At 50.2% G+C, this 26,486-nt stretch overlaps 1 protein-coding gene across 1 annotated transcript; it reads left to right on the top strand.

Moving 5' to 3' along the window:
• The first annotated feature begins 212 nt into the window (after positions 1–212).
• JAM3 (junctional adhesion molecule 3) lies at positions 213–26,144 on the top strand. The gene is made up of 5 exons (XM_027655427.1): positions 213–292; positions 23,793–23,858; positions 24,658–24,771; positions 25,599–25,751; positions 25,936–26,144. The coding sequence occupies exons 1-5, from the start codon at positions 241–243 to the stop codon at positions 26,142–26,144; spliced, it is 594 nt and encodes a 197-aa protein (XP_027511228.1). The 5' UTR covers positions 213–240.
• The last annotated feature ends 342 nt before the right edge of the window (positions 26,145–26,486 follow it).

Here is a 26,486-nt window from a genome sequence, read left to right as displayed (position 1 = left end):
CCCGGGGTCCCTCCCCCGGGATCATCCCTTCTCTCCACCCGCTCGCTGCGGGTACCACCCCCATTCCCCACGCCTCTCCGCCCCCCCGGGGGTGCGGTGGGTGCGGTGGGTGCGGTGGGTGCCCCCCGGGCCGGTCCCGCCCCCGGGCCGGTCCCCCCGCGGTGCCCGGGCCGGCCCCGCTCCCCCCGCCCGCGGGCCGCGGGCACTGCGCAGGCTCGGCTCGGCTCCGCACACCCCATCATGGCGCTGCGGCGGCCGGAGCTGCTCCGGCTCCTGCTCCTGCCCCTGCTCGGTGAGTACCGCCCGGCACAGCCCCCCCGGCACCGCCCCGGCACCCACCGCCCGCCCCGGACCCGGGGGATGCGCCGGACCCGGACCCGGCCCGGGCAAAGGGAGCAGGGATGCGCTGCCCCCGTCCCGATCCCGGGAAACAGAGGGAGGAGAGATGCGTTACCACTGTCCCGATCCCAGAGAAAGAGAGGAGGGATGCGCTGCCCCAGTCCCCATCCCAGGGAAAGGGAGGAGGGATGCGCTGCCCCCGTCCCCATCCCGGAGTAACAGAGGGAGGAGAGATGTGTTGCCACCGTCCCGATCCCGGAGAAAAGAGAGGGAGAAGGGATGCGCTGCCCTGGTTGCGATCCCGGAGAAAGGGGGAAATGCGCTGCCCCGGTCGCGATCCCAGGGAAGGGAGGGAGGAGGGATGTGACCCTGGTCGCGGTCCCGGGGAAGGGATGCGCTGCCCTGATCGCTATCCCGGGGAAAGGGGGAGATGCGCTGCTCTGGTGGCATCCTGGGGAAGGGGAGGGATGCGCTGCTTCAACTCCGTACGGGTAAGTGCGGGGAAGGATGCGCTGCCCCGACCCTCGCCCCGGGGAGCGCAGGGATGCGCTGCCCCCACCCCGGGGGGATGCAGGAGCCGTCGGGATGTGGGACGGGACGGGGCTGGCCGGCACCAAGGACCCGCGGGGAGCGTGGTGCTTCAGGGACTGTGGGACACACACACACACACACGCGACACAGGAGGAAACATCCCAAAACCCAGCTCAGCAAGGAGCGGGTCCAGGGCTGAGGGTGCCAGGAATGTGCAGGCTCGGCAGGCAGGCAGGGCGGACACTAGTGCCTATTCAAGACCAGGCACAGGCGCCTATTGTTCGGGGGGCCCCGCATGAATGTTTGCAGTTTTAATTGCAAAAACATTTGCTAATTCCGCTCAGGAATGAGTTTGGGCTCATTTGTTGTCTGGCTATTAATAGCTGGGGGGATGAGGAGGGGGACAGCAGCCGGTGGGCTCGTGTGTCCCTCCCCCCTGTCCGCCCAGATGGCAGGAGGAGAAGATGGGATGGAGTGGGGTTGGGCTGACAACCAGCCCCTGAGTACCAAAACACCCATAACCCGTGTACAGACTCACCAGTAGCTGTGTTGGGTCAACTCAAGGCTGAAGTGTATTGAAATATTTCAAACAGTTTATCTAAGGACAAAAAACAATTCTCCAGTGACGCCAAACAGAGCCTCCCTGGGCCTCAAATAAAGTGAGGTTTGGGCACTATTCCCCAAAACAGTCGGTGGAGGGGCAAGGAGATGACTGTGACACTCATCTGCAGTGAGGAGATGGTTGTCACGCGCCCCAGGGTCTGGTGTTCATTTGCTTTGCTGTGGTTTGTAGCAGAAGCAGTTTCAGCAGGAAAAGTCGGGAGTGCCTGATCCTGGAGCATCACACAGTTCTCTCCAGGTGCTGACTCTGGATTTGGCTTCTCCCTTTGAATGGGATAAACGACAGACTTGGCACAGCTTTTCCTCACAGCTGCAGGGTAGAAAGGTGCCCCGTTTCCTTCCTCTGTTATGCTCAAGTGTCCTGTTGAATCCAGCCTAGAAACTCTCCTTGAATCCTGGAAACAAACTACAGATGTTTCTACATTTCTTTAGAGAGACAATAGTTGCTACAAAACAGCCAAACACCACTAGTTTCACACCTCTGCCTGAAAACATTTATCTGGTGAGTAAACCAAGTGGTAACAGGATTTACTTTCCATCAAATTTCCAGTCAAATCAAAGTGCCTCATCCTTTACTGGTTTAGATTTGGGCTCAAAAGTCCCAAAGAGTGGGCAAAAGTGAGGCTGAGAATAAAAAAGTGTGTTCCACTACACTTGACTTGAGGTGCTGAGGACACCCCATTAAGTCAGGGTCACACTGTCAGCAGTGTGTAAAATTAAATATGTACTGGAGACTGCAGGGCTGGTGCTGGATAGTGGGATGGGAGTGTGACTGCAAGGATGTGTTTGTGCCAACTGGCTACTTGGTGGGGGAAAAAAAAAAAGGCATAAACAGAAGCAGACAAAGCTCACAAGATGCTGAGATCCCAAGCTGTCAAACTCTGACCTGCTCTAGACTCTGAGCTGCTGTTTTGACTCCAAGTGTTGTGAGCTGGGGTTGCCTCCTCCTGTGTGTTATTGCCAGAACAAACCCTCTTCTTGATAGTGGCCTTAAAACATTGCCATAAAACGGGAACCAGCGAAGCGTGGAGCATTCAGTCCATTCCCAGCTCTAGGCACTGAAAGCATCTAAAGATTCTGCACATCAGGGAAATGCCATGGTCATAATTAAACCAGAGGAAGCTCTCAGAGGCAGCGATGGAAAGTGGGGCTCACAGCTGATATCAGTGCTGCCTCCTACCTTGAGGTCTCCTGTTGCCACCTTCCCTGTGGAAACAAATATTTGGATTTTGAGGATTTCACGGGCTGTGGAGACCTTCCCAAAACCTCCAAATATTTCCCATTGAAAACAAAACATGCTGATACTTTATAGCCCTCGATGGGGCGATCTGGCAAGTCCCGGGCACATTTCAGTTTTAAAGCTCATTATGTTCAAATCTCCTTTCGATTTAATTCTGAGGGTTCAGTAATATGTTGGATTTTGCAAAAGGCTTTTTAAAATCTATGGAGTAGAAGTTCTCATTTCCTTTTTATTTTTTTTTTATTTTTTTTAATATATGAAGTCCATCTGTCCCAGCCACCAACAACTGTTCCGAGTCAGCTGTCGGTGCCAAGAATCACTCACTGGAAATGTTGTTAGCTCTCTTGCAGTGATGATAAGTTGCTTGTTGGTATTTTCTGATGGGAAGTATTTGCAGTATTGCTTTCTTTTCAACAGGCAGTAAAAAAAATCGGGACAAATAGCTTTGAGAGCCCTGCCAAAATCAGATGCTTAATAACATCTTCAAAAAAATTCCTGGGAAGGGCTTGGTGTTCCTATTTGGGTAAGCAGTATCTGGCATGGCCACCAAAGAGTAGTTGGATGCACATCTCCTTTACAGCTGTTGACAGAAGAACGTGACACCAGCACATTCCCTCTTGCCCTGAATACTTCTGACAATTACTTGGTTGAAGCAAGTTCAGAGAGTAAAATGTGTTTTCTTTAATGAGGAGAAAGAGCTGTGGACTGAGATGTTGCTCTGCTCGTGAACTTGGGTTCTTTTACTGTTTGTTTTCACTGTACAAGTTGAATTCTGGGTCTCTTGGCCCCGCTGCAGCTGTTTTTCAGTTATCTGTCCTCACACTGAGGATTTGCACCAGGGACACGCGTTGAGCTGCCAAAAAAATCACCTAAACAAGTAAACAAAGTGGAATGAGCCGCTACATTTAGCTCCACAAACAAGGGCAAAAGCTGCTCTACCTGAGGGCTGTGCCAGTTTACCCCTAACTCTAGTCATCTCCAAAGGGCAAAGCAGTGATTAGCCCCCACTTGCTTCTGCTTTCCTTGCAGCTTGCTTGGATTATTATTTAAGTTTCTCTTGCAAATTGGGCTGGCTACTTTCTCATCCTCTGCCATGGGTGTTTGTGTGTTGAAGCAGAACTGGCCTCCCAGTTGTATATTTAGAGCTAATGCTTCACAGTTGATTGCATCAAGCCCTGATGATCCGGAGAAGGTTCGTGAACTCCTCACTGAGCCAGCCTGAAGTGGTGGGAGGGAGTTAGCAAAGGGAATGATTTCCACAGGCCAACAGGATCCTGAGTCCTCAAGAGTCCTTGCCTGCAAAACAAGAGTGAGTGTTGCCAGCATGCCCCTCAACAAGATAAAACCACTGCTCTGTGCAAAAAGCCGATGGCCTGCTTGGAAACTGCTGTTTATATTAAAAAAAAAAAAAAAAAGAGATGAATTCGAGATTACAAAACTAATTAGGATAATTACATTCTCAATCTGGCTTCTCCATCGACTGGAATATGAACTGCACCATCTTTTCCCAATTGATAAGGGCTGGTTGCCTTCCCTCTGAACCCCCAGGGAGTATCATGTTTTCATGAGACACAGGATCAACACCAGATTCAACCACTAAATCTGTGCAGTGGAGGAGTGAGGGTGTGTGCAGCAAAGCCCTGAGTCAGGACATGGCCCAACCACCACTTAATGGCTTTAATTGCACTAATGAGTGTTCTGGACACGGGCTGAAATTTCACCCAAAGGGCCTGAGTTGCTGCTGGGTGCAGTTCTGGCACTTGGGGCAGAGGAAATACCTGCTGGGTCACAGTTCTCCAGCTCCCTGCTGGAAACGAGAGGTTTCAGTTTCAGAAAAATAAATAATAACACAAAAACTGAACTTTTTTTTGGCCTGAAAGCTCAAGTCTTTGTTTGCTTCTGACCCTGCAGAGCTCTCACACCCACAGCAAAAAAACCCCCTGAGATGGGAGGTGTTATTTGGAGAGTTTAATTCTTTTCTTTTGTAGAGACTTACCAAAATACATCTGTGGGGAACAGGACAGCACTCTGTGGACTTCACCAGAATGTTGGTCTCAGGGATAACCAGCTCCTCACAAGCTTTTGCTTCTCCTTTTAGAGGTCAGGCAGCTTCCTTGGGGAATAAAGGTTGAGGGAGGTGTATATTGGAGGTGTTTCCTGCACAGGAATGGCCAGCTGAGGTCCTGTTAGCACTTGGGTTGCCTTCCTGCATTTCCTACTCTAAGGAAGCTTTGTGTGGCTCCTGTGCAGGAGCTCAGCTGTCCAGCACAAGGCCTGGGAGGGCAACACCAAGACAGCTGCAGAACAGGGCTGGTGTCCTGTTCTTTAGAGCAGCATCCTAAGCCAGGCCTTTAAATTTCTTAGAAAAAAAACCCCCAACATGCAAAAAAAGAGGTCTAGAGAGGCTGTTCCTCTGCAGATCTTCAAGCTGTGTTGGGTATTGAAGGAAGTTGCTTTTGGTGCCTGTTCCAAACCAGAAAACCAGCAGAGAAAAGAGCAGCAGAGGCAGAAGCAGAGCTCGTAAATGGGAGTTGGCGAAAAAAATAAATAATAATAAAAAAAAAATTAAAACAAATCATCTCAGCAATTTCCACTGCTCCTGAGAGCACAGTTGGGGGCAGATTCCCATGAACTCACCTGTAAACTGCTGAGAGCTGTCAAATGGGAGTCCAGTCAACCCTAGGCTGGCATTACCTAATTAAAAAGAAACGAAGCCACGTACGTGTTGTGACCTGACAGCCCACAGGTACTTCAGATAAGCTCAGAAAATTAATGGGAATTGTTCTGTCATGCAAGAATCACTTGTCACTATAAATAATACAAAGTATTGGGTCCTGTGGTGCCCTCATGGGATGGAGCACGGGGCTTAACACAGAGTCAGTTACGAGGGGAAATGAGGGGTTTTCAGAGCAGATATAGGTGAAATTAAATTGTGTTCAGATAATGCTCAAGGTTTTCTTTTTTTTTTTTTTAAGTCATAAATCCTAGGGATTTCAGAGTTAAAGCCAGAACACGCTCTAACCTCCTCCCTTCAATGTACCTGATTATTACAACACAAATGTAAGATCAGTGGTTTTTTAAGAGCCCTCTTAATTCAGTTGGGCACAGCTGGCTCATGTGAAGACACTGAGCTTTAAAACTGCAACGTGCCAGGGAGTTACTCTATCTTTGGCATATGGCTAAAAGGCAGCAGTTGATGATGTTCAGCAGTATTTTAAGATTTTTTTTTTTTTAATCACGCTATTAAAAATATATTTTGGTGGACTAGGTAAGATTTTCTGCTGAGCTGGAGAAATCCACTGAAATCTAAGGGGATTTGTTCCAATTACTAGGCTGGGTTTCTAATGCCCATGACCTCTTCAGAAAATCCCTGCCTTAATAAACTTTGGGCAATTTCTTATATAAGTGGCCAGTATTTTGCAGCGAGGACGCAGACTGGGACACTTTTAGGCCCTGTTTTGAAGGGTGGAAGTGTAATACTTATAAAAATTCATGCCTATCGAAAGCATCTGACTTCCCTGCTCACTCCCCCGCTTGAGACACCTAATTCCCATGCCGTTTTTGGCAGCCTTGCCCCCTGTATCTCAGGATTTACAGCCATGAAGTCCTTCAGTGGTTGCTGAGGGAGCGCATAAAATTCCACGCGTCCAAAGCGAGTCAGGGGTTGTGTTTCATTAGCAATACAGAATAAGGCTGGCGAGCAAGGTCACGGAGGAGAGCTGTTTGGAGAGCCAAGCTTACCTTTTAAACAGAGAAATAGTGCTCAGCACAGCAGTCCTGCTTTTTATTCCCAGCAGAAAGGTTCCTGCCACTTCTCATCTCTCCGGGGTGGCTCCAGTGTTCTCTGAGACCTCGAGTGGAGGTGGTTGCACAGCAGAGGACTTAATGATTTTTGTCTGCATGTGAATGTACAAGGCTCTGCTTGATCTTTCAGCCCAAAATCACCCACGGAGACAGTATTTCTGTTTTGCTGGGGTGTTATCCTTGAAAAAAACACAGGTTTAATGGATGTTGCTGCTGTTCCCTGCGTTACAGCAGCACGCGAGGTTTCTGCACACAGGGTTGTTTGCTGGGTGCTGCCAAAAAAGAAAATAAAAGAAAAAAGCAAAAACTCTGCACCAATTTGTGTCCTCACTCACTGAAAGCCCCCCAGAAGATTAATTCATGGTGCTGCTGGGCTGCCATAAAGATGAGCAGCATTCCTTGGAGTATGGGATGGTAATGGCTGAGTGAGCTTGAATCACAGCAGTGGAAAGAACCCCAGTGTCCACAGCAGCTCTTCCACAGACCCCAGGGTCCATTAAGGAGATTGTTGCCTGCTAATGGACTTCCTCCCGAGGCTCTGGCTGCTAACACTCTCCTGAATGATTTCCGGGAGCCTTCACAGCAGGGAAGGTGTTGCAAAGTCCTGCAGCTCTTGCTGCTTCTGTGAAACAGCTTTTATCCCCTCGAAGGAACTTAGCAGCAGCTATTTTTAATACACATTTAAATCTTTGCTTTAATCTTATTCTTCTGTATTGATCTCTGCAGAAGCTCGAAGATAAATGTTTATTTAAAACCCACCACGTTGTTTGGGGTTGGTTATTTTTAGAGCCTGGAAAACATCCACTCTGTAGTAGTGAGGGCACCTTAGAAAGGGAAGTCCCAGGTCTGTGCTCTGGACCAGCCCTGGCTTCCCCAGCCTGTGGGAGTCCTTGGTCCTCAGAAGAGTGGGTTGTTGAGGTGTTCAGATACCAACAGCCAAGGTGGGAGAAATAAAACATAACCCTGTGGTAGAGTGATTGCTCTGTGCTTTGCTGGCAGGACTGGACACATGTGCCATGAAGCAGGTTGGCTTCACCCACCATGGATCTCCCTGCTGATGGAGAGGCTCCCGCAGCAGAGGAGGTGCTGGTTTCCCTCCCTCTTTGGTCTTGGCTGCTCTGCTGAGGTTGCACATTGATGGAGCTGGGCTGGTTTCTCGGGGAGCAGGGAGGCAGTGGCTTATCTCCTGTCTTGTGCAGGAGCAAACAGCTCTTAGTTGGCTACAGCCTGGTCAGAGCTGATGGGGTTGCCTTTGAACTGGCGATGTGGAGATGAAAGGCAGAGTGCCTTGTAATCACCTCCCGAGCCTCATGGGCTCTCCCTCGAGCAGAACTGGCTGTTTGAGTTGGTAAGCATCCTTATAGAGCTGGTGTTTTCCCTTTATTTTGGCCAGTTTTCAACATCCCATAAATAGCAGGGCAGCATGGAGCTCTGCCTGCCAAAGCTGCCTCGTGCGTGCTGGAGGGGAGGTTAAACCAGGTACTAACATCTCTCCTCTTCTGTCAGGAATCCTCTGGTGGGCCTGGCCAACACACAGCTGTCCTCACCCACGGGCACCACGTGCTCTCCCACAGCACAGGGCAAGATAAGCCCTTTGAAGTCTGTGCTGGGGCTGGCAGCAGCTTCTGAGGCACCCGGGGACCCCCCTTTCTCAGTTGCCAACTGCTCCTTGAGTTCCCCAAGCCAACAGCTGAGCTCCGGCCAGGGCTGATCAGTCTGAGGGGCTGGAGCACTGGGGCCTTGCCAGGGGACAGAGGGGACTCCAGATTCCAGTTTATTTGTAGTGCTGCATGAGCATGGGAGGATTTGGGGGCTCTTTCCCCACACGGTGCCAAGGCATCATCGTCGCCCACGAGCATCCCGCTGTTGGTCCACAATAGGGATTGTTCTCCTCTCTTGGGCAGGCTCCTGGTGTTCTGCTGCAGGCTCCTTGATCCTCCTCTCTCTGCAAATATTTGGAACAGATCCTGTTTGGCTGTTTTGACAGTTTGACTCAGCTATTAAATGACAAAGGCAAGCTGGGCCCAGGTTCACCGTGATTACAAGTAGCTCTACAAAGAGGGGAGATGAGGGTCAGATTCAGACACGGTGCTCTGGGGGAGAGGTCCTGGCCTCAATGTGTAGAGCTGGAGCTGGGTTGCATGCAGCAGTTGTGCCTGCAGCATGTGAGGGGATCTCCTTCTTGGCTGTGACACTGCACAGTCCCGAGGAGAGCATGGTTTTGGAGTGACAAATATGTCATAATTCTGGCTGCTTACATATTTCCCAAGAGCTTCTCAATTCCTGGCTCATGCTCGGTCACTTCTGAGGCACACATGCCATACATCTCACATCTGCCATTCAGCTTCACGTTCTGGACGTGAGGCAAAGTCTATCTTTGCTACAAAGGCTTCCCTCTTTCCAGCTTCCTTTTGGTGTCTGTGTCCCTCATTGAGAAGCAGTAGCTCCTTCAAAGAAATGCAAGGAAGCCCATTTGCAGAATTTACAGCTGCTTCCCCAGCCTTGAGTGTCCTCCTCTTTAGGAGCAAGCTGTTAAGCATGTTCTTAAGTGGGAAGATAAGTGGTGTTATGATCCTTTCATCTTCTGGCTCAGAGCAGGCTGTAGATATCTGATAAGGGGATGACAGCAAGGAAGATGCACAGGCACCTTTGGATTTAATTCCTACTTTGCAAGGCAGTCTTGAAAGCACATCTCTGGTGGGAACACAGGCTGGGAAAATAAAGCTGGTCCTTCCCTTCTCAGCATATGTCTTTCCCTCATGTCTCTGAGGCAGATCCTCTGTGTGTGCCAGCAGAGCTGGTGCAGAGGGAGCTGGGTTCTCCATTTCTGAGCCCTCCTTCTGGTGCTGACACTCGAGGGACTTGGCTTAGCTTGTCTCTAGACACTGTTTCGGCTGGTGATTTCATTCCCACATTCCTTTTTTTTTGGCAGGTTTGAGCCGTGCTTTAAACAGGGCTGCATTTGCAGTCTCACACGTGAGATGCATTCCTGGGCAAGGGGCTGGGGGACAGCACCCATCAGCTTCACGTGGGTGGGAGTCTTCAGATCACTCCTGAACAGACTGTGCATTCAGTTCCAGAATTCCTGCTTTAGTCCCATGTCTGCTGGCTGAAACAGGTGGCAAGCACATGCCTGTAAGGGTCTGTGTTGGGGGTGGTCTTCAAGGTCAGCTGTATCCTGCCCACATTCCTGCTGGGTCCCTCCACCTCATCCTCTGGCCCAGCTGGCTCTGGGCCACCCAGCCCAGAGGTTCCTGACCACGAACACGCGCTGGTTGTTGGACACAAACCACTTGAAAGTGGTGTCTGTGCTGCCCAAGCCTGTGCCAGCCTGCTGCGTGTTCCTCCAAGGGCAAGGGGTTGGGGCAGAACGTGTCAAAAATTCCCTGCTGCCTCCGGGGCACTCCCAGTGAGCATCCCACGTCCTCGGGCGAGGAGACAGCCCTTGTGCAGCTCCAGGATGTGGCAGGAGAGGCTTCTTCCACAGTAGGACTCTCCACAGTCTCTGCTGGTGGCAGTGGTGGCTGTGCAGGTGGAGCTGGTGAGCTCCTGGACACTCCAGAACGAGGGACAGAGGTGAAAGTTGAGCTGCTTGAGTCAGGGAGTTCTCTGGCAGGGTTTTGGCACAGTCTGCAGGCAGATCCGGAGGAGACAGTGCTTAGTGCACTGAGAAGCCCACATCCAGGTGCTGCTGTTGAGGGCTCTTCCAAGGAGCCCTGCCTAGTGCCAGGCTTTTCCGAGTGCCTGCTGCTGTTGTGTTATCAGGGACTCCTGCTCCCAGCCCTCTGCGTGGTGCCAGGCCTTTCACAGGTGAGGCTACAAACCTTCCCAAGGTAAACCCCACCTATCTGCCCCACGAGCTTTCTCTGGGGAGCTGCTGCAGCTCAGCAGGGCTGGCTTTGCCACCCCAGAGCTCTGAAGTGTGAACAGAGGCTGCAGCTCCCTCGGCCCCCAGAGCCTCTGCACCTCTGCTGTTACTCAGCACTTTTCTCTGACAGGGAATTAAGTAGGATTTCTAGGTCATTGTGGGCCTGTCAGGAGGAATCGTCTCCTGTAGACCTCATTATCAAGGCTCTTTCTGCAATGCCAGACTTCAGAACAATTGCAGCCTGGTTCCCGAAACACTGACTAATGAGACAGAGCTGTTAGCAGCAGTTTGCTAAATAAAGGCTGTTTCTGCCTGAGACAGAATAAAGCCAGACGGGATTTTCTTAGCTGTCTCTCACACAGAAGGTATTTCAAAGGACCCTTATTAAAATAATGAGCTAGATCTTGCTCTTGTGGTGGCTGCGTGGGGTCAGTGCTTGATGCTAGTGCCAGATGCTTCCCCACAGCAGTGGCTTCAAGTAACCTGTGCTCAAGAAACCTAAAAATCTCTCCAGCTCCCTTGGTTTCAAGGTATTTTGAGTGTTTCCCTGAGCTCCTGTGCCTTGGTCCTGCTGTGATAGTGACCTGCTGCCTCTTGGTGGTCAAGCTGACTTTGGGTGCCTCAGGAAGATACTTTTTGATCTCCAGGTTGTAGCAGAGCTTGCTCAGCATTCATGGAGATGGGTTTGGAATGGCAAGGGATCCAGCACTCAGAATGGGAGGGACAAGTGGGACAAGTGTATGGCAGCTTTTGAAAGGAGCTGGAGGTTTGCAGCTTGCTCAGGTGAGAGCAGAAGGGATGTAGCCCCTACCTGGGTAGCGTGAAGCCAGGTAACTTCTGCTCATGTTCCTGTAATGAGATTTTTCATCCTGCCTCTCCTCTTATCGTCAGAAGGCCCTGGATTAGAGATAAACTCCGAAGCATGATGGGATGGGTCCTTGCCTCTGGCTGGAGCAGGCACAGAAGAGCTGGGGATTATTACTTGGCCAGTTTGCAGGTTTGTTTGAAGGGGTGCTTTGATGTAGCAATGGGAGTCCATGGAAGGCAAACGGTGTCTAGACAGGTTTTTCCTCACTCACTGTTGTTATCTCTGAAGCAGCAGAAGTGTTGGCAAACAGGCTGAATGGCTCCAGAAGCAGAGCTATTTCTAGAAAGATGGAATGTGATTTTTCAGGAGAATCCAAAGGAGCTCTTGCTGGATCCTCGTTGAACCTCCCGCAGGTGGAACTGCTCCTCTCTGTGCTCCAGGCACTGCCTGGATCAGTTAATTGCAGGTAGATGCTCCTAAGAGTGAGCAAGCGGAGGTCAAGGAGGTGGCTGGTGGGTTTCCAGGTGAGCTGGCACGGCAGAGAGGTCCAGGAGAGGTGCACTGAGCAGTGTCATGGCTGGCAGGTCGGGAATCCAGTGTGGCAGTCGATTTTGGCAGCAGCACCGTGCTGGAAAAAGATGCCCTTGGTTTGGCAAGCTGGAGGCTGCCAGGACTTGCCCAGCAGATCTGGCCTGTGTGCCCCGTGACAACTGCAGCCAGTGGTTCAGTGGCACTGGGAGGGAAAGCAAAGGCAGGCCGAGATCTAGAGAGTTGTCAGTGGCTGGCAAGCCCTGCTCTCAGCGCTGTCTCAGCTCTGATCTGCCATCTCCCCCAGGCTGTTTGGGAGGGGAAGTGGAGACTGGATTCAAATGCCTATTGTCTGTCCTTCAGCTGGGAGCAGAGCCAGCAGAGAGAGCCGTGCTGGCAGCATCTGATACAGGGGGCAGATGTGAGGGGAACATACTCATCCGTGAAATGCTGGCACTGGGATTTTCAGAGGAGCCTCAAAGGTTAAGTGCCATGTGTTGGAATGTGTACATGGAGGTCAAGAGAGGAATCTGGGGCTCCTGGGATTCCTGCAGGGCTTGGGGAAGCTTTTTGAAGGCAGCTCTTGCCACTGGGACAAGCCTTGTGTGGCATCTGTCAGGGTTCCTGCTGTCCTGGGCCCCATTTGTTTAAGCGTGGCCAGGCAAAGCCGCACTGTGCCAGGTATGGTCTCACCTGGGGGCCTTCAGGGGTGCTCAGGTGAGCTCAGCCTGGCTCCCCACTCCTGGAGCCAGCTGCCAAGCCTTCTCCAAGCAGGAGCTGAGAGCAGAGTGTTTCCTGACCCTGCCAAAGGAGGGCTCGGCCACAGGTTTCAAGCCGAGCTGGAAACTTGGCGCTGAGGCGCGGAGCAGCAAAGAGCCCAGCTTGCTCCTCTGTGTCAGGGTTGGCTTCTGTACTGCTGTGGGGAGTGCAAATATGTTCCCAATCTGTTTGCTTCACTGACATGACTCCAAGACACACAGGGAACAGATACACTGACCAAGAAGGGGCCATTGTTAGAGGGGCCTTCCTGACTGTGGCTCTGCTGTACCCGGCGCTGCTCGACTTCATCCCTGGCATCCAGAGGGCTTGATCCTCCCGGGGATCCCAGCTTGAACTGCACATTAGCACAGACAAGCCAAGGGTTTGTTCCTGTTTTACTCAATTTGTCCACCCATGTGCCCTGATCTGGCCTTTTTGATTTACATGCTGATCTCTGGCAGGCAGGTATTAAATCAGGCTGTAGATAAAAGCAGTTACAAGCGTTGCTTCCCTGAGAACCACCCCAGACATCCACTGACACATTGCTAATTGCACCCAGGCAGACAGATAACTCCCTGTGCTGGAGGCTCAGGAGCCAGGGGAGGGAGGGATGGGCTGATGGACAGGTTGGGGTTTTGGCTAAGGAGGGATAAAGGCCCCAAGAAAAGCAGAGTAGAGGAAGGGAGTTACCTCATTTGTTTCCAGCAGCCAAGGCAGGGTTGTCCTCTGAGAGGTATTTCCTTAAGCTTTATACAGTCCGAATTTAGTTGCAACTTTTATGAACAATAAAGGCTTCCATGGTTTCCTTGGAGGAGCTGGAATGAATCCAAATAGATTGCAGTGCTGAGAAGCAGATCCTGTTATTAATATCAGCCTAATCATTTCTTTCCATCTCCTTCCCACCTTTTTTCCCATTCACATTCCTAAAGCCTTCAGCCAAGTTACCAAGTCCAGTCTGCCCCCCTTCTTCAGCTGTTTCTGACTCTGCAAGCCAGATTGCAGCCTCCCCTGGCTTTTTGGGGTCTGTGAGGTTATTTAATATGCCTGCACCATGCTGGAAGGGGGACTGTCCTCCATTCCTCAGGAGAGACCTGGCAGCATGATACAAACCCCCCAAAGCTGGCAGGACAGTGCAGCAGAGCTGAGCTTAACTGGGGACCAGCACGTGCTGCTGGGCCTGTGTCTCTCTGGGAAAAGGGCCTCTGACCAGGACTCGACTGGGAGCATTCGGCTGAGAAAATTCTCTGCTAAAAATAGCAGCAGATGATGTTTAAAGAGGAAAACAAGTCAGGGTCTGGGAGAAGTTAGTTCCCAGATACGTGGCTAATTCAACTCCCCCAGGACAAGCAATCTCTTAACCCCTCCGTGCCAAGGCTCGTTTCTGCTCCATTAAACAAGCTTGCCTTGGTCAGGAATCCAGGCTGGGACAAGCCAGGCTGGGTTTTGTCCTCACTCTTTTCTCTGAGTCCCCTCCCTCTTCCCCTGCTCATTTATGCCAGCATCTCCCTAATAGCTCTCTGTGTCAACGCTTTTCATCTTTGTCTGTCTGTGCCTTCGTTTGGGCTCCCTTTAATTCCCCGATGCACTTCCCAAGAAAATAATCTCCTCTGAACCCTGCGGCGCTTCTCCCCGCGCAGGTTTGCGCAGCCTGATGTTAACAAGGTAAGTCTTCTCAGATCTGCTCGTGTGATTCGGAGCTGCCCCCGAAATCACGTCTCCCCCCCAGCTCACACGTCTCCAGGATGCCTTTTTTTCCTCCCCCTGGTAGAGCCGCATCCTTTGTTCTGACGGATTCGCTGCAGAGCTTCAAAGCTGCCTCACAGAGGCAGGGCCCCACCTCTCCAGCCTGGAATGACGGCAGTGGAATCACAGGCTCTTGGTCTCACACGCTCATAGGCAGATGTGAATGTTCCCTCGGTGCCTGCAGCCAGCCCCTCGCAACGTTCATTTGTACATGTTTTGTGCGGCGCATTAGCGAGACAATCGTGGTTTATACCCGGGGCTAGAATTACACACACGCAGAAAAGGACAGAAATTATACTGTAAAATTGGAGGAAATGTTCTTAAAACGAGAGCTGCTTTCGGTCTTGTCATAAATGATTTCTCTGTGTGCTTGCTCACGCCCTCTCCTGTTCCCTTCTCCAGCCTACTCTCGGCTCTTGGCTCTGCTGGCTGCTGCTCTCTTCCCAACTCCCATTTTCCACAGGAAGATGACATGGTTGGGTCCCCGATAAGCAGAACTTCAGATCCGTGTTTTGCTGGTCAAGCTATAGGCTGGAGGAGAAGGGAGGATCAGGAGATTAGAGTCACAGACAGAGGAATAGGGGATTAGAGGCTAAACCCCTCCAAGTCTCTGTATTGATGGTTGGGACACAGCCAGGCTCTGAGGAGCACTGCAAAGCCTGGAGCTGATAGCATATCCGCTTAGTTCCTGTCTTTGCATTGCAGGCAGCTTTTGAGATATGTGTCCTCATCAAAAGCCAGGGTCAGGCAGGTACCAGGCATCCCAGCTCCTGGGGAAGTCAAGTACCTGCTGAGATCAAGTCTGTGCGTTGGCTGGCGCGGAGCCTGGAAAACGTCACCCTGGCTTATGAGATTCTCAGCAATCCTTGAGTCAAATTCCCACACAAGACAAAAATAAAGGAACTTGCCCCTTTTCCCATTGCAGCTCGTTCTGTGTCCCTGATCCTGGCCATAGATCCCTGTCATGTCTCACTGACCCTGCTCTGTCCTGGAGACATCCCTCAGCATCTGTGGCCTGCAAGGAGAGTCCTGCTGGGAGAGAGGGAGAGGACAGGGGGAGGACCATTGCCCCTGGCTCTTGTGACAGTTATCTGCTGGTTCCCTCCCACTTTGCACTAATTTGGTATCAGCATCTGCCACTTTGGGGAGGAAGGGGACTTGCTGAAGTGAGAAATAACGTAGGATGTGCCTGCATGGCAGTTCTTGGGGCTGGGAAACAATGGAAGGCAAGTGGGAATAGGCAGGAAGGGTTGGTTTCAAATCTGCCCTTTGCAAAAATTTCCACTTCTCTTCAGTGTTCACTGTCTTTGTTCCTGGGATTTGCTGTTGCAGGGCACTCTCATCTGGTAAACAGGTCACACAGAATGGCATATCCACTGCTGGCTGAGATAGCATGTTCCTTGCTCTTCCTGGCTTTCATTCCTCAGTTTTTTCCTCTAGTGAACTGGAACTGTACATCCTCACTGAGTTACAGGGGACACTGAATTTGAAGGGATTGAGGCTCAGCTGAGAAATGTGCAGCACTTGGACAGATGAAGATGATCATGGGGACAGGTTCCTCAGGGTTCCAGGGGCCCATCCAGCTGTACCCTTTGGGTTTTCATGCCTTAAAGCAGAGGTGGGGATGAGTTGACCTCCTGGGATCCCCTCATGTCCCATTTTCTGTGACTGCACTGATCTTCATAGTCCTTATTGGCCGTGAGCCAGCCCAGGTTGAAGGTGTAATTACAGTGTCCATTTGTTAATGAAAATGGCCAGACCAGTGCTCAGCACAGTGTGACTGGTTTGATACGTTCCTGGCCAAGTAATCTGTATTTCTCATCTGGTTTTTGCCAAAACCTTGGTGCAGCTGTAATTAGAAGCTCTCCTGCCTGATGGCCATCCCTCAGAGCCACCCAGCAAGGCCACCTGCCCTTGTTTTTTCCTCCTGGAGAGTCAGCCTAGCACTGGAAGCCCAAGTCATCTGTGTAAGGGGCTTGACCTCAGAGGCCAGCAAGGCATAAGAAATGATCTGGGCAGGACTTAATCCCCTGGTCAGTGGTATCTAATGCAACACAGAAGCTTCATGCCCTGTTCCCTGTTGCTTACACAAGGAAAACAAGACTTTCAGTTCAGCCTCATGTTTTTTGGTTTTTTTGGGGTTTTTTTTTGAATGGGAGAAGTAATTCAGCAATGCAAGGGCTGGTAGTAACAGCCTCATCTACACACAGTTTTCTTATTCATGCTTCCTTTCTGGTCCCTTTCCATTACCCTTCATCCCAGATTTTCAGGGCCAAATTCTAACTCTTTCCATCTTCTCTTGGATCTGAAGATGGCCTGAAATATATTCCAGAAGGAGATGCAATCTGACATGCTGGAAACTCTCTAGCTCTTGCTGCTTCCATCTTAATCTCTTTTAAGTATTAGGCATTAGTCATCCACACAAATATTGCTTCCCTCCCGTCTTGCATGTACAGTCAGTCCTTTCCAGGAGAAGAGCCAGAAACCAGGGGATGAGCTTGGGAAAACAGGAGAGATAGGACCAGATATTCATGGATTAAGGTGTTGGGCAAGGCTTGTGCATCCACATCTGCAAAATATTAAATGTCCATCTTCTCCTTGATGGCAGTAGATCCCTTAGTGGAGCTCGTATCTCCAGCCACGTCTGTTGGGACAGGTGAAAACCTGTTTGAATGAAATGGGATCAGTGTGCTAAGCCCTTCAGCCTGGGAGCTTTCTGCTCAGGTTGCCAGCCACCAGCTCACCTCTGCTCCCTCCTAAAGCATCTGTGCCCCCCTGAGGAGAGCAGAGCACGAGAACGTGCTGGAGGACGAGGTCCAAGCTCAGCAGGTCCGGCCAAGAGCTCAAACTTGGGCTAAGACCATAACTTTGAGCTCTGCCTGCTCATCCAGCTCTGCAGCACGGCTCAGGGTGTCTCCTCCTAGCCTGGGCCTAAGGATTTGCTGAGTGGGTGGCGTGTAGATCTGATCCTGAGAACAGGCTGTGTTGTTTCTGTGAGGGTGTAGATGTGTAGGACCTTAATACCTGACCTCTAACCACGCTGCAATGCCGTGAGCACAACAGCAAGCAGAGGTTGTGAAACTCTTACCTCCAGAAGCCCTGATCAGGTGGTGATTTGAGACAGTCTGTCTGCAGCTGCATCCCAACGTGATGAAACCAAGCTTGGGGAAACCATCAGAAAGCTCTGTGTGGTCTTCACAGGCAACACCCACACTTCCCTCCCTGCACGGGAGAGAGGGGGAGTGTTTGGCTGCAGAGGAGGCTGCTTTGCAGAGAGGCTTTTGTCCTAGGAGGGCTCCAAATCTCCTCAGTACCAACCTGTTTCACTCCTGAGGGTGGCTGTGCTCTGCTGTCTGATTAGGAGGTAGAACAGTAAATCCTCCTGCCCAAAAGGGGGGAAAGACAAAAAGAAAATGAAAGAAGAAAAGAAGGAGAGGGAAAGAAAAAGGAAGGAGGAAAAAAAAAAAGACTGTGTGCATGGCCTGGGTGCTAATGAGCCTTCTCTGCAGCAAATACAGTCAGACTGGTCTTTAAGGTCCCAGTCTAAGTCAGGAGATTTAAATCAGGAGATTTAAGCAGGTTAAGATTTTGTTCCAGAACTGCACATACTCTATTTGAAAGTCAGGCATCTCCTCACCCTTCTCTGCTGGTGAGCAGGAAGAGAGCGAATTAAGAGCAAAATCCCAAATTACATCTTCAGATGAACACAAATGCTTGACAGTCCTCCACACAACTTCATCCTGTGGAGTCCTGGTCCCGCTGAGACCACCAGACCCTTGTGATCAGCATTTCAGAAGAGAGGACCAGCAGCCAGCTACCTAAGAGGAGGAGGAAAGTAAAAGCCTGGACCACGTGGAATGCCAAAGCCTGCTCTGTAACGTTGCATTTTTCCTTCTCTGGGTTAATTATGCCTCATGCTCCCTGCCCAGGCAGGCACATCTCCCCTGTTTGGAGCTGGCACCCTTTTAGCTGAGCGGTACAAGCCCTGCATCTAAAATAAGCCACACTGCTTTATGATAGCTGGTAAAAATAAAGCTTTACCAGCACAAGCAGCTATAACAGCACAGAGGATTTACGACTGAGTGGGTTTTTTCCAGGGTGGGCTGGCCACAGTCTGGTGATGGCCTTTTTATAACCGTTATCAGCTCCCACACAGACCAGGTCCATCTGTTACTTAATTTGGACGGAGTCACTCCTAAGCTTTTGTTCACTAATCACTTGCTGCACATCTACATTGTTCTCCAGCAGGGCAGCCCACCCCGGAGTCGGGCTTGGCCTGCTGATCTCAGGGACACACCGTGGAAAAATGGAATAAAAAAGGCATGCAGCTCGCTCAGGTCACCGGACCAGCTCCCTTCTCTCAGCTTCAAGGGGCTTTGAACCTGCCACTTGGGTGCCAGAGCAAACATACAACCAGCTCCTGGGGCTGGAAGTTAAGACTGAGCGCTACAAAAGGTTTATGCACCCTTTATAAATCCAGTCTTTATGTATCACAAGTACGTTTAAGTCCCTTGAGCTATTCTTGAAGTTCCAAAGAACAGACAAAAAAAATCCCCAAAAATATAACCAAAAAATGCCAAACACACTGGTCTCTCATTCCTGTGCCATGCTGTGTTGTCTGCCCTGCACCACCTGGCACAAGTTGCATTGTATGATCACAAAGAGACACACTGGGGATAGAGAGGAGGGGGGATAAAGAGCCTGGAGCACTGGGAGACAAAAGGATGGATATTTCGAGGCAGATGGTCAGATGTTCCTGAAAGGGCTTATGGTGATTTCCTCAAAATAAGCTGCGGGCAGAAACCCAGCCTCCCCCTTCCTTGTCTTATCCAGCCCAGCTCTGTGTGGCTTCCTCCGCTTTCCTCTGGGGTTTTCCCCCACATTTCACCATCAGCTTCCTCCCTGCACACACACACAGCCCCTGGGAGGCAGGGACAGTGCTGGGGTCTGCTGTCCCTCACAGCTCTCCTGCCTGGGCTGGCCTTGTCCCCACCACTCCCAGGGTGGGGATGGATGCTCCAGGGGCACCTCCAAACTGGCAGCCAACAACGTGCTGACGTGCAGAGGGTTCAGCTGACATGTTTTAACACCTAACAACATATCACTCACTCAGTAGCTCTCCTGCTACACTGAGTAACCACCCGGAGAGCCAAGATGCTTAACAAGGCATGTGGTTTATCGCAGCATTCCCACATGGCTTAGACACGCTTTGAATTGCAAATCAACCAAGGGCTTAGTGATGATGGACACCTCAAGCAAGGCATATTTTTGTTGGTTTAGTGGGCAGGTGTTTAAATACAGCTGCGTGGTTTTTGTACTGCTTGTGCCTGACAGTGCATTAACTAAAATTACCGTATCAGATAACCGCGATATCGAGCGATGCTGCAGCACAGACTGTTGGCAGCAACTCATCCCAACTGTTTCCTGGTCATCCTTTTACTTTGCCTGCAATTCTTCAGGAACACTTCACCCCCTCTTCAAGTTTCTGCCTGGAGTTTTCAAGCAGAGACGGGGATGGAAGGAGATGGAAGGTCAGGCTTGGCTTTGAACAGTTCAGAGAGAGGAGATTTAACACATCAAGTTGTCTATAAAGCTGCTTTTTTTTTTCAGTATAGCATTTTAAAATGATTCAGATAACATGAGTCACAGTAACAAGCCTGGGCTGGATCTCTTTAGATGAAAAAAAAAAGTGCCATAAGAAAATGCTATAGACTTCACTGCCTTGTCCTGGATTCTATTTTGGAGGACTGATGACATTTGGGATTCAACCATATGTCTGGCTGATTCTGTAGCACATACAGATCTGGTAGGTATTCAGGAGTGTAGAACATACAGATCTGGTAGGATTTGGGAGATGCAGCACAGAGAGATCTGGTGGGAATTGGGAGATGCAGCACATACAGATCTGGTAGGAATTCAGGGATATCGAACATACGGATCTGGGAGGAATTCAGGGATGTAGAACACAGAGATCTGGTAGGTGCCTCTGCTGTGGCACATATGCTGCTCTGGAACGGGAATTCATGGCTATTCCTGCTGTTCTCCAAACCCTGGGTGCCTTTGAAGTGAGATTTACATAACACCAAACCCTTGCTGCTTATTTGCACTGGGCTGAAAGAGGCCTAAAGGAACACCTTTGGAACACTCCTTTTAAAAGGATGATTTAACACTCAAAACAAAGCAAACCTTAAGTGTGCTCACTGAAGGGACAACCCTTGCCCACAGCAGGGAAATGTGACAGAGCAGGGATCACCCTGGCACTGATTTACAGCCATCTGGGGAGCACTGGCTTGGTGAAGATTCCTGCAGCTCCAGGGAGACTGGAGAACAAGGCATACCCAAAAGTAATGCTAAGAAGAGCTATTAAGGCACTCTGCCCCTGCTCTGCAGTCTGTATGGTCACTTGAGGTTTGTGTTTTGGTTTGCTGTCGCCTTCTTGTAATTTAGAACATGCTACTTGCAGCATTGTGCCACAGAGAGGAGAATAAATCTGTCTTAGCAGTGATTTAAGCAGCCACATTGATCTCTTGCCCACAGTCAATACACGTAATAATGTCAGAACCTCTCACACAGTCTCCAAGGACTCAGCTTCTGCCTTAAAATTTGTTGTCATCCTGCTTCGTGCCTGAGGGATAGACCTGAATCTCTTGTGTTTAGTGGGTGAGAAAAAGCCTGCTGTGAACAATTTCTGAGCAGTGAGATGGGGCTGGAGCTGATGGAGTCCCACTGTCTTGGAGTGAACATTTGTGGAGTCATAACTCCCTCAGAGCAACACAACAGTGTGGTTTTGCCATCCCCTCCTACAACTGAGCTGATATTGTAGCTGCAGCAGATGTACCTCAGCAGGACTGTTATCATGATGTCTCTTTGATGGGGCACCATTTTTCTGAAAAATTATGCTGTGTAAGCAACAATCCATAACAAAACCCAAACTGGTACAAGTTTCCTTTAAGGATCGAGGAACCCTTTCCCTCTCCTTCTTTCTCTAGTTTTTCCAAGAGGAGGATATATAGGTAGCACTGACCAGGTAGATGCTGTGGAAGGTGCCTTCTGTGGCTCTTCAGGTGCTCTGCAGATTTTGGAAGGGTCTCATCACTTGGGAATTGTTTCCATAACTCAGTTCCCTGATGGTGCTGTCTCTGAAGAAGGCAGAGCCCACAGCTTCCCCCTTTTTGAAAGCTGAGCCAAATTCCTTATTAGAGCCACCTCTCCTGAGCAGGAGGCCAACCAGCATCTCCTCAGATCAGCTGAGTGCTCAGAGCTGGGCTCTCCATTAATTCTCTCTTGGTTCCAGAAGCAGGAACAGCAGAGGCCACTGAATGCCTTGTCTGTATGAAGATCCCTACATTGTTGTTAAAAATATGCCCAAAGATTTCAAAAGGGTTTTCCCAAAAGTCTTATCTTCTGGGACTAAGTACTCCCAGTGCTCTGGGGGTTTGCTGGGATCAGTGAAATCTGTCCATGCTCTCCAGGGAGCAAAGCAAGGATCACAGACAGAACACCTGAGAGTATCAAAGGGCTTCTTGCAAGAGCATGTAGTGACAGGACAAGGGGGAAAAGGTTCAAACTGAGAGAGAACAGGTTTAGATGGGATGTTGGGAAGGAATTCTTCCCTGTGAGGGTGGGGAGGCCCTGGCACAGGTTGCCCAGAGAAGCTGTGACTGTCCCATCCCTGGAAGTGTCCAAGGCCAGGCTGGACAGGGCTTGGAGCAACCTGGGCTGGTGGAAGGTGTCCCTGCCCATGGCAGGGGGTGGAATGAGATGAGCTTTAAGGTCCCTTCCAACCCAAACAATTCCATGATTCTGTGATGAACAGAGACTTCTCCCAAATATCTACATTAAAGTCCAGGCCACAGTCCAGAGCACTGTCATTTTAGCTCAATATTGGATTAATCCCAAATGCTGCATGAATGTCTCCAGTGCAGAAGAGGGAAGGGTGGAAAGGTCCTGCTAAGAGCAGTTTTGGCCAGGCCAACTATTAGTTTGCATCAGCCAGTGGCTTTTGTGTGAGTAACAATGATTTTTGTACACAAAGGCAGCTTCTAAACCTTGCCAAACTTCAGCTCTCCCTGGTGGTCTTTGGGGTATCAGCACCGGGGCTCCAAGGGAAGCAAACAATGAGGGACAGGAATCAGCAGGGAACATTTTGAAATTCCTGGAAGGATTTTAGGTGTTGAAGGCCCTCAAGCTTTCAGTGGGAGTGCCTGTGCAGCTCTTGAGTGTTTCTCAGACTGCTGCCTTGCTCTCTTAGACTGAGCCACTCCACCAGAGGTGTTTCTCCCCTGCATTGTCAGAGTCTCTCTCCACCCTGAAAGCCAGCAGAGGAATTTCCACCTATTTGTCACGATGCTGAAGATCATTTTCTTTCTCACATCTCACTTCAGCTGCCTTTCCTGCTTTCTATTCACGCTTGTTATGATGTTTTACTCTGCCTAAGACAGTCCAAACCTTTAGCTGCATCTCTGGTCACTGAGGCACCAGTTCCCATCATCTTTAACCTGCTGTGTGATCGATGCCCAGCCAGGTCAGTGGGCATCTGTCCATCCTTTCCACAAGCTTCTGATGGGCTTTGGCACAGCAAAGCTGCACGAGGGGCCACGGCAGACCCCTGCAGCTGATTATTTTGGCACTAATTAAGGTGTGTGTCCTCCTCCTCTATAAGACAGGGCTTGGGAGCAACGTGATTTGTGAACACCAGAGCCTGACTGAGAGGCTTTGCAACAGCCAGAACACCCAGACCCAAAATATCCTCTGTGATGAAGGTGTTTGGGTCACTTTCTTCCTCCTGTGCCACGCCAGGCACCCCCTGCTTGTTTCCTTCTCCCTCCAGGGAGCTGTTGGTGAGTTGGGTATCCAGTAGAATATGAGTGTTGTTGGTACCTGCTCTGGTGGAATGAACAACAGAAGGGACATGGGAGGCAGATTTTTCAAAACAAAATAACACATGAAGGAGGGAAAATGACTGGATTAATTGGGAACACGTTGGTGCTCAGAGCAAGAAGGGAACAAGCAAGCTGGTGGTACAAAGAGTCTCACAGCTGAACTCCTGTCTTCTCCTTTCATGATTTATTACCTCATATTTTACATTACCACACTTAAAACCCTTCAGATGTCATCAGCATGTGTTATGGGCCAGGCCTGGCACTTTCCATTTCCAGGCACTGACCAGATCTCTGGAGGTTGCTCTGCTTCCTCCCTTTTCCTGACCATCAAATTCATTTGCAAAATAAAGACTTTCACTCCTGCATTATCAGAGTTCTTTTACCATCTAAATAAGCACAAGGCACAAGGAAATGGCTCATGCTGTCACTGCTTTTGTGCCATTATGTTAATCCTCCTCTTTAATTGCTACTTCTAACAATTATATTTTCCTGTATTTACACCACAACTCCTAAATAAACTTAGTCCTGCTGGAGCAGTGTTAGTAGCCAGGAAAAGGTTTTATCTGGGGAAGCCAGCCCTCAGAGATGATTTCTCAGCAGGCAGTGTGTTTCTAGCTGGGTGACTTATGAGCTGTGCTATTTCTTATTACCTTCTGTTTGTTTTTCCAGGCTGCAGACTCTTGGCTGTGGAGCTGATATCCAGCAACACCCAGCCCGTGGTGCAGGAATTCCAGAGTGAGTGGCTGTGCTGCCTGTGGAGATTTGCACCAGGCCAAAGAATTGGGGAAAATTCTTATTGGTATTTGGTTTCTTGTGGGAGGCAGGACCACGAGAGCCTGGGATTCAGAGAAGTGCCTAAGAACATGTCTTTGGTTCACCCTGTTTAAAATGGTTTATTGAGGCCCCCTGCGAGCCATTGGCATTGCCAAGTGTGTGCCTAAGTGCTTTGTTGAACTGGATCCCAAAAGAAGGAAAAGCAGTTGCCTTGCAATTAATACACTGAAGAGGGAGTCGGGAGATTTATATTTTATCTTGGTCCTCTTAAACCTGCACTGGGATTCTGGGAAGCCACCTCTCATGCCGTGTTCTGTACAGATGAGATGCCAGTGCCAGCTTCAAAGGGGAGGGTGTTTTCTGGATTTATCCCCAGGAATCATGGTCTCGGTGCATCACCAGACACTGCCCAGGGAGATTGTGCCTCCCTGACTCACGCTGCAGCTCAGAGCAGCAGCAGGACAGTGCTGTGGGCTCACCCTGTCATCAGGGCTTGTTTGCCATAAGTCACAGCCTGCAGGGAACAGTGTGTTCATTCCTCTCCGTAGTTGATAGCTGCTTGATTATTATTTTTGCTGGCCAAAATCCATCTTCCCCAATAGCCCCTGGAACCCAGCAGTGTTTCTGTTTGTCAGATGAAAGGGAAGGCTCTGCTTTGTGGGCAGCATCTCCTAATAAAACACTGAGTGAGGCTGCCTAAAGCAGAGCTAAAATACAGCTGCTTCCTATTAATCTGTATTCCCATTATTTCTCCTGCTAGGTGTTGAGCTGTCCTGCATCATTAAATCCACTGTGACGCCAGATCCCAGGATCGAGTGGAAGAAAATCCGAGACGGAGAAACCTCTTACGTGTTTTTTGACAATAAAATGCAGGGTATGAAGATTCTTTGCTCTTAGATTTCCAAAACAGCCTCAGAAGCAGCACAATGGAGAACAAACAAGGCTGTGAAAGGCAGGAGCTCTGGCTGTCTTGCTGCTTTCTTCTGGAACAGAGTCCAGCAGTCAAAGTGCAGGATGGAGAGGGAGCAGGATGTTCTTTCCTCCCTGCCCTTATTATTGACAGGTCACAGTAGGGAGCCACAGAGAGCTGGAGAAGGTAAAAGATACTTCTTGGGTAGGAGAGCAAATGCTGCAGCTTCCCTCGTGCAGAGCCTGCTGGGCCCTGCGTGGTCACTGGGTGTCTGAGCTCTCAGGAGCAGGCACTGACCCCTCCTGTCTTTCCGTGTGACATCCGAGGGCTCCACCTGCCCTTCAGAAGGGATGTGTGTGTGGAGCTGTCAGTGCCCACTGCTGAGGCAGCACAGGGCTCTGCAGCGTCCTGGGAGCATGAGATTAGAAGCAAACTCCTTGGCTTGACAGGAAAACTCCGATGCCAGTAGGGCCTGACTCCATTTGGAATTACTCCAGCACTTTAGATGGGACCAACAGCCACATCCAAATGAATCTTCCAAAGGGGACAAGGCCTGAAGCTGTCTTGGAAGTTGGATTTTGCCACTCTTTGTGAGATTTGGAATGGTGCTTTCCAGTCCATCCTCTTCCACGGTTGGCAGCATTGCTTTCCTTTGTGGCCTTTCAAGCATCAAGTTCCTTTTAGGTTGTTCCCTCGACTCCAGAGTCGAAGTTCAACCTCCTAATTTATATGCCCAAAATGAGCCTGTGTGACTTCCCTTGGTTTCTTCCTCCCTCTTTCCTCTGTATCAGGAGACTTTGCGACCCGGGCAGAGATCCTGAGCCGGACATCCCTGGTGATCAAGAACACCACCCGGATGGACACGGCCACGTATCGCTGCGAGGTGGCAGCGCCCTCCGACACCAAAAGCATCGACGAGATCAACATCCAGCTCACGGTCCAAGGTACCACACCCACCCCAGACACCTCTGCAAGAGGGACCAGAAGGGGCCGTGGGTCTCTCCAGCGTCCAAACTGCAAATGACAGAAAGTTTTGACGCTTTCTTAGCACGGTTATGGAAAGTAGGTCAGAAAAGACTTAGTTCTGCTCAGCCCAGTGCCATTCACCTGCTTTGTGTCGCCCCACAGTGAAACCCATGACTCCCAGATGCACTGTGCCTAAAGCTGTACCTGTTGGCAAGTCAGCCTCTCTTCACTGCCACGAGAATGAAGGTTTCCCAAAGTCCACTTACAGCTGGTACCGCAACAGCGAGCCTTTGTCACCCGACACGAAAGCCAAACCCCACAACTCCTCCTACACCCTGAACCCCGCCACAGGCACTCTGGTAATGCCCTGACAGATGTCATCAAGGCTTGTTTTGCTGGATAGCTTATTTTTAAGGTCGATTATAAAAGAAAAGAAAACATTGCCTGGCTTTCGAGGAAGGAATAATTTGAAGGTGGTGAGGTGGTCTAGGATCTGGGTGAGGTGGGAAAGGGAAGACTGATGGAAGGACATCCTAGTCCATTGATTCTGATCACTGCTGATGCCACTTACCTGTTTAGAAAGAGGGAAGATGTCTCACCATGAAGCTCAGGAGAAATGCATTTTTAGATACGTTTTTATGCCCTCACAGTGCTTTGTTTCTCATGTCCTGCTCCCTTCCCTTGATCCTTTTCTCCTCGGCAGGTTTTCCACG

The sequence above is a fragment of the Corapipo altera genome, unplaced genomic scaffold (genome assembly GCF_003945725.1).
Source record: "Corapipo altera isolate COAL_440 unplaced genomic scaffold, ASM394572v1 71, whole genome shotgun sequence".
Classification (NCBI taxonomy): Eukaryota; Metazoa; Chordata; class Aves; order Passeriformes; family Pipridae; genus Corapipo; species Corapipo altera.
This window is presented reverse-complemented; position numbering and strand designations above follow the sequence as displayed.